General features: G+C 40.4%; 1 protein-coding gene across 1 annotated transcript; it reads left to right on the top strand.

Moving 5' to 3' along the window:
- The first annotated feature begins 1,358 nt into the window (after nt 1-1,358).
- FH8 (formin 8) lies at nt 1,359-6,402 on the top strand. Its single transcript, XM_006856854.4, has 2 exons — nt 1,359-2,703; nt 4,909-6,402. Exons 1-2 carry the CDS (start codon nt 1,586-1,588, stop codon nt 6,212-6,214), a joined length of 2,424 nt encoding a protein of 807 aa, XP_006856916.2. The 5' UTR covers nt 1,359-1,585; the 3' UTR covers nt 6,215-6,402.
- Nucleotides 6,403-7,966: the final 1,564 nt, after the last annotated feature.

Below are 7,966 nucleotides of genomic sequence, written 5' to 3'. Positions count from 1 at the left end.
GACGTCGGGCTAGCTACGCGATACGTAAAAACAAAATTGCCCTAAAATATCCTCTGCTCTTATTACTTATATCTTATGTACCCATACCTTGAAATGTAGTGGGACAATATATTTTCCGAAATGGAGTTGCTTGGTGAAAATTTGTCAAATTTTTTTATCATATTGACGTAATTCATTTTATAATCACAAAAATGTTGACCCTACTGATAGAAAGAAAAAGTTTATATAGAACCGAGGCGCTAAACAATCAAATTAGAGCCTACTTAAAAAATTTCACTAGAAGAGCTTGTTTTGATTCCATTAAAATGCGTGGACATGAGAAAAAAAATGGATTTCATGGTTTGAAAAAATCCATTTTGAAATGCATTTTTCTACTGTAAAATTTCAAAATTTTCACGTTTTCATAAATCTGCTCGATCTACACTATTTTTTAAGCTTTAAATTTTATAATTAAAGATGAAAATGTATTTTAAGGCTATCACAAAGATTTCAAGTATTAAAATCACATTTCTTGACACTATTTGAAGGGGTGTTTTACTTTGATTGTTTAGAGCCTCGGCTCTATACAAACCGTATCCTTGGTAGAAAGATATAGAGTTGATGGAATCAGCTCATACTTAAGAGCAAGTGTTTTAAAAATTGAGAAGTCAAATCGGAATCGTATGTCCAAGAAAACGCAAAATTGTCCATTCTTTGGGTCCATATCTTTATCTTACTTTCTTGGGCATATCTGTTTCATATAAAGATTGTTGAACTCTTGAAAGAAAATATGAACCCACTCCCAGGATTAGGAGCAGTGTCGTGAGACTATTGATTGTAAAAATCAAGCTTTTACCAGGACTATAAGAACTCTGTAAATTTTTGTATACCTCTCTATTGCCATGAAAACTTTTTTAAAGAGGGATGGAGGAGGCCGTTCTCCAATGTTTGGCTTCCTCTTAAAAAAAGTGGCCCTGTAATCCTGTGAAGTGGGTGGTTACTTTCCAACCGTTAAATAACGATACTTTCTCTCTCTTATAATTTAATGCTTATCTTTAAAATAGAGAGGCTTTTAAGGGAGAGAAATTGCACTTTAGAGGCCCATGGCCATGCACACTTATCAACAAAAATATGTTTTGAAAAATATTTTCATGTGAAAAAATCCATCCTGCGAGAACATTTTCACACTAATTGGGGGTCAAATGCATCTTTGTAAACGCATGAGAGAGAATTTTTCTACGTAAAAATATATTTTATAAAATATTTTGACACGGAGCAAATGTACCAAAAAATTTCCAAAAAGGTGAGAGGTGTCCTTTGAGGGCATTTTGGATATTGTAGGGGGAATAAAGGGCTGTAACAAAGGCATTGAGAGAATCAGATTGATAGGAAGATTAGGGAGCCAAAATAAGAAAAGGGACCGCGTAACGAACCACCCTTTGAAAGCTTCAGACGCATCTCTCTCTCTTTTCCTCATTCATGGCCCCTGAATCACCTTCTTGCTCAGTCAAACGCCTACCAAAACCGATAATCAATCCCGGCCTCCAAACCCTAACCCTAATTTATCTGCAACAACTCATCTCTCCCCAATTTTCTTGTCTCTCTCATGGCTCCAATCTGTCTCCTCTTTCTCCTCCTCATCTCCTCCACTCCCCACCCCTCCTCTTCCGCCGCGCAAAACCTCGAGACCGTCTTCCCCTCTGGTTCTACTCCCGCCGTTGACGGCCCCGCCCCTCCCTCTCCTCCTCCGCCTTCGCCTCCGCCTCCACCTCCACGGCCTTCACCAGCTTCTCCGGAAACTTTGACCCCTTTTCAGCCACCGCAGGGGAGAGATTCCCGCGAAACTGGGGCGGTTGTCACGGCTGTTTTTGCGACGGCAGCTGGAACCCTGTGTTTCGCAGGGATTGTCTTCTGTTTTGGCCGGCAAGTGGTGGCGAGGCGCCGGAAAAATGTGGCCAGCACCGCTCCTCCACCGGCTGCACCACCGGGGGCTGGTATGCCTGGCGCTGAAGCTTTTAAAAGGGTAGAAGGAACCGTAAAAGGGCTTATAGTAGATGAAAATGGGCTCGATGTTCTCTATTGGAAAAAGCTTGAAGAGGGAGAGGAGCATGACGAGAGGGCCTTACTGAGTGGAGGTGACGTTGTGAGGCCTGGTGTTGGAGAGATTCAGAGGATTCCTCTGATCCCTATGCATCAAACCTCCTCTTCTTCTTCTTTGCCAGAAGTTGGAGAAGGCAGAGGTGGCGCAGCCGCAGCCGCAGCTGCCGCCGTTATTGCAGCTGCCACGTCAACACGGCCTCCTTCTAGACCTGCCAATTCAACTCCGCCACCTCCTGTGGCTAAGCCTACCACCTCAGCATCACCACCTCCTCCACCTCCACCTACAGCTCCTCCACCTCCACCTAAAGCTCCTCCTCCTCCTCCACCACCCAAGCCCAAGGCTGCTGCGCCACCTCCTCCGCCATTGCCAAAAGTGGGGACGCCACCATTGCCACCACCACCAGGGAGGGGTCCTCCACCGCCGCGTCCTGCGGCAAGGAGTGCCGGCGCTGTTGGGAGGCCACCAGCCCCGCCTGTGGCTGGAAAAGGGGTTGAGGGAAGGGCAGAGAGTGGAGGTGGTGGGGATGGGCAGGCAAAGTTGAAGCCGCTGCATTGGGATAAGCTGACGACGGCCAACACTGAGCATTCCATGGTTTGGGATAAGATCGGTGGTGGTTCTTTCCGGTAGTCACTTTCTCCCCGACTTCTCTCTTCAATTTTTCTGTTTTCTTTTCTTTTTTTTTTTTGCGAAATTAATAGGAAAATCTTTTTCATTTTTTAAATTGAAAATAGTTTTATTTATTTTATATTTTACAATTGTGTCTTAATCTTATTCTTTTTTCTACTTATCCGGGATTTTTCTTTTGGAATTTGAGAAAGTTTTTTCTTCAATCGATTTAACAAGCTTTTTTTTTATTATTATTATTATTAAAAAAAAATTTAATTTTGTTTGAGATTCCTGTGTTGAACATCCAACTCGAAGATACTCGGGCTGGCTAGGTTGAGAGTCTGAGTTACTTAGGAGAGTCCGAACTGGCTCTAGCCAGGTTGAGTGTCTGAGTTGCTTAGGAGAGTCCGAACTGGCTCGCGTGAGTAATCAAACATCATAGCTTGAAAATCCATGTTCCACTTTATATAAAATGAATTTAAGTTTCTAAAATTGGTGTAAATTGAGGAAATCTAAGAAATTGAAAATCTTGTAAACAAACTGTCCAGTTAACTTGATGTAAAGTACAATATTTTTAATATTTAAAAAAAAAAAAAAATATCGTCTTTTGTAACCATTTATCTTGAGGTCAATATAATCAATTTAAATGTTTCCCAGGGAAGCCTTCTTTTTTGCTAGAATTTTGAGATTGACCTTACTTCTATAATATAAAATTACAACCTTATATAAATGTTTTTCATATTTGAATGAGGTAAATTAGCGACATGCTTTTTGCAACCACAACGAACATTTCCGCACATCCACATTTGCTTTGTCGAGAAGAGCTTTCTAAATGTTTCTTCCCTATTGGACTCCCACTTTCCCATGTTTTTTTTTTTTTTTTTTTAAAAGTGGTAGTTAGTGTAGCTATTGGGAAAACATGTTTCCAACTTTTTCCTTGGACATTAAAATTTGAAAAAAGAGGCATTCCACCTATTTGAATTTAGGGGTAGCAATGGATCGGGTCTATCTACACCCAGACCCAAATATTTGTCACCTTATGTTTATGCTTTTGCTTTTTTTTTTCTTTTATTTATTTATCATCATATACGCTATGACTATGGGTACAGCTGTAGAGGTATAGGTCCAATCCTACCGGATCCTAATAGTATTTAGGTCCAAAATTTGGACCATACCCAAAAAACGACCCGTCAACTCCAGGTCTAGTCATATCCATTGTCATCCCCACTTAAATGTGAATAGCCTTTCCCTGGTGGTGGAAAAGCACTCTTGGGTAACAAACTTTCCCAGGCCCTAGCACAAAGTTTTCACGAAAACAAATATGAGGAATTCACAATTTCCAACTTAGGACTCCTTCTCTTGCTGTTTCTCAATAGTAGCCATCCGCAAGCACGTGGAATTAATGAAGCTGCAGGAAAATTGAATTTCCATTGAAAATAATAAAGTTGGGACCGATTAGAAATTCTTGAAGGGCGATATGTACATGACTAGGGGGTGTAGACTACAGTCAAAACAGAAGTCCTTAGTTCCAGGGCTTTTTTCTCTTTTTTTTTGAAAGTGTAGGCCCATTGCCTTTGTCACGGTTGTGATAAAGATTTGGAAAAAAAAAAACTTCATAGTGTTGGTCCATTACCTTTGTCACAGGGTTGTGATATAGATCTTGAAAAAAAAAAAAAAATCACACATAGCATTAGAAACAGGGATTGTCTACAAAGATATTATTCATCTTTGGTACATGGAGGTCACAATCATTACCATTCATTAAATATCAAATTGGAGGGCTTGGGTGAGTCACAAAGCCTGAGATTTTTTTTTTTTTTTTTTTTGGAATATTGTTTTTAATGACACTCTTACAACCACCCATTTTGAAATTTAAGAAACAAGAATGATTGTGACTACAAAAGATAAATAGTCTCTTTGTAGACAATCCCTTAAAAACAAGTTTTATTTTGGTCAAAATCCGGCTTGGGCTTGAATAGTTAACAACTGACAGCACTATATCTCAAGTTCGATTCCAGGCTAAACTACCAAAAACAAAAAAAAAGGTTTTGTTTTGTATTGGTGGTCCCACTATTCATCAATTCATGGACATTGATGTCTTGGATACCATAATTTTCCTGAAATCCTGAGGAATTCGTTCCCAAATGTTATACTATAGTTTTTACCAAAACCAGATTCGACATGCTTGTACTGAAACTGATGATCTCTCACTCTTCAAACAGCTTTGATGATGAGTTGATGGAAGCTCTTTTCGGATATGTGGCCACCAATCGGAGGACGCCAGCTGGCAAGAACCAGAGCTCTTCCTCTGCCGTGGGGGCCGATGAATCCTCAGCCCCAGCCACCATCTCCATTCTTGACCCCCGGAAATCACAAAATGTTGCCATCGTCCTCCGATCCCTTGATGCTACCCGTGCCGAGATCTCTGATGCTCTACTCACCGGCTGCGGCCTCTCCACTGACACCCTTGAGAAGCTCTCTCGAATTGCTCTCACACAGGAAGAAATCGCCTCCCTCACTCAGTTTGAGGGTGACAGGTCCAGACTTGCAGACACGGCGTCTTTCCTTGTTGGCCTACTCTCCACCATCCCCTCAGCCTTCCATCGTATTGACGCCTTGCTCTTTAAGTCGTCCTATGACGCGGAGATCCTCAGCATAAAGGAAACTTTGCAAACTTTGGAATCTGGTTGCAAAGAGCTTCGCAATCGGGGTTTGTTCCTAAAGCTGTTGGAGGCGGTGCTGAAAGCTGGAAATCGTCTGAACGCTGGCACTGCACGGGGAAATGCTCAGGCCTTCAACCTCGCTGCGTTGTGTAAGCTGTCTGATGTGAAGAGCACTGATGGGAAGACCACACTGCTCCTCTTTGTGGTGCAGGAAGTGGTCCGTGCCGAGGGCAAGCGTTGCGTGCTAAACCGCGACAATAGCTTCCACCGACGGGCACCACCATCAAGCTCCTCCATGGAGAAGGACGACAGAGAGGTGGAGTACCTGAGGCTCGGCCTACCAGTGGTCGGTGGCATCAGCGTGGAATTCTCAAATGTGAAGAAGGCTGCTGGGTTGGACCCTGACTTACTCAACTTTGGTTGCGAGCTCCTTTCAGCAAAGGTAGGAAAGGTGAAGGCAGTGGTGGTCGGCAAATGTGGTGGTGATGGTTTCGAGGTCTCAATGAAAGGATTTCTCGAGCAAGCGGCCGAGGAGCTGAAGGTGGTGGCAGAGGAGCAAAAGAGAGTGATGGAATTGGTGAAGAGAACGACAGAGTATTATCAGGCAGGGGCCTCTGCTAAGGAGGGACCACTGCATCTGTTTGTTATTGTGAAGGATTTCTTGAGCATGGTAGATCAAGTATGCATTGATATCGCAAGGAATTTGCAGCAGAAGCAAAGGACGCCAGAGTCCAGTGCCGGGTCATCGCCGACACATATGACCCCAAGGAGGGCAATTGCTAAGTTTCCCAATCTTCCTGCACATTTCTTGTCCGATAACTCTAGGACATCATCTTCTAGTGGATCTGATGAAGATGAATTCTGAGGAAGCCATTTTGCTTCCATTGTTTGCTATTCTTTTGATTTTTCTTTTTCATTCTTTTTGTGCGAAGGATTTGAGATTGTAAATATGTAGTTTGAGATAACAGGGATTGTACATTATTAAAGGGAAGATCCATTACGGCCTCAGAGGAGAAATGGTTCAAGGTGCTTGATGGTACTGATTTTGAGGAATTTGAGTGGCTGATAATGTGTGAAATTCGTCGATGATATATATATTTTTTATTCTTTTGCCTTTCCTCTCACCATTCAAAACCAAAATTGATATGTTTATTAGAAATAAAACAAAGCTCTTTAATGATATGGTAACCCCATTTCAAAACAATCTAAATTATGAATATCAATTAAGAAGCAGAATTCGGAGAGATACTCCAAGTAAACCCCTCGTGGCATCTAACTGCAAGTAATATTTGGCGATTACATGAGTTTCAAATTTATTTTTTCAATAAGCAAATCTGACCCTGCCTGTTGGGAGAGGGTTTGAAGTTCTATAAATATGTAAATTTTTTAAAATAAGGCTTTGTATGGACTCAATGAAAGGAGGTTCAGCCAAAAGTATGAATGAATTTTTTCCTATTTGCATACTGTCAAGGTTGTCACCAAATATACTTCGGACTCGAAATAATACAAGGTTGAGATTTAAATCTCGGTTTTAAAAGAATGTAAATTAAGTATTTCAGAAATTAAATAGAGCAATAAAGTTTAAAATTTTAATTAGAGGAGAAAGAAAATGAGGTATGCCTCTCCATGATTCTTGGTAGGAAACCTCAAGTGGTAGATGGCGAAATCAGAGTAAATATTTGATATATGAGATTAATGGGGCATCCCCAAGGTAAGAGTATGTGCCTAAAGGAGACCGTTTGGAAGTATTTAGGAAGGCATTGTTTGCTATAGGACTATATACTTTTGGTATAAGGAGATCACGATCATCTTCAGCCATCAAAGGTTAAACTCGTCAGCTTCAAGTGTGTCACGTAGTTCTAAAAAATTTGTTTTGGATTTTGTAAAAAGTTAATGACACCCCTTAGCCACCTGATTTCAAATCTAACCATCGATAATATTTTTAATTCTACCAAAAATAAATGGTCTTATTATATAAATTTCCGTTTTGAAACGGGGAAAGTCGATCTAAGCTAGAGCCAGTTATACGTGATTGATTGAGTATAACATTCATAGCAGAGGATCATAACTCCAAACCAGGGGACAAGGACATCTATCTGGTCTTCTTGAACTGAATCTGAATGGGGAATTTATAGGATGAGGTATGGTGGTAGGGTTTCGACAGCCATTATTTGATCATTTATATGTCCAAAATTGTGTACTAACCAACATCCACTTTTTTGGTTTATCTACACTATGCTACATTATTAAGCATAGTTTATATATACTATATTATTAAGTCAGAATTAAGGGATGTCGTGAAAATAAGAAAGACCATAATTCTCTAGTACATATAGGACATCTTTTAAATGTTTTTTTTTTTTTAAATAAACATAGGGTGCCTAATCCCTATCTTTTAAGAGAGATGTGAGAAAGAACACGTAGAGAAGAAATTTTGAGAAAGGTAAAGAGAAAATCAAGGGGAAGAATAGGTTTGTATATTTTGGGGAGAGAGAGATTATGAGAGAGATAGAGAGAAAATAAAGGGAAAAAATAGGTTTCTATTTTTAGGGGGAAAAGAGAGATAGTACGCGTGAGAGAATGGAAATTAAAAATAACTATTATTCTGAGTTTTTTA

This window comes from Amborella trichopoda, chromosome 10, assembly GCF_054954075.1.
Source record: "Amborella trichopoda isolate Santa Cruz 75 chromosome 10, AtrichopodaSantaCruz75HAP2 v2.0, whole genome shotgun sequence".
NCBI classification, from domain to species: domain Eukaryota; kingdom Viridiplantae; phylum Streptophyta; class Magnoliopsida; order Amborellales; family Amborellaceae; genus Amborella; species Amborella trichopoda.
The sequence above is the reverse complement of the archived record's forward strand: the minus strand, read 5'-3'. Positions and strand labels throughout refer to the sequence as shown.

Bases quoted from the DNA above. Each gene is read 5' to 3' on its own strand.
- FH8 (XM_006856854.4), top strand. From the start codon at position 1,586: ATGGCTCCAATCTGTCTCCTCTTTCTCCTCCTCATCTCCTCCACTCCC. The intron at 2,704-4,908 runs GTAGTCACTTTC...CTCTTCAAACAG, and splicing joins ATCGGTGGTGGTTCTTTCCG to CTTTGATGATGAGTTGATGG.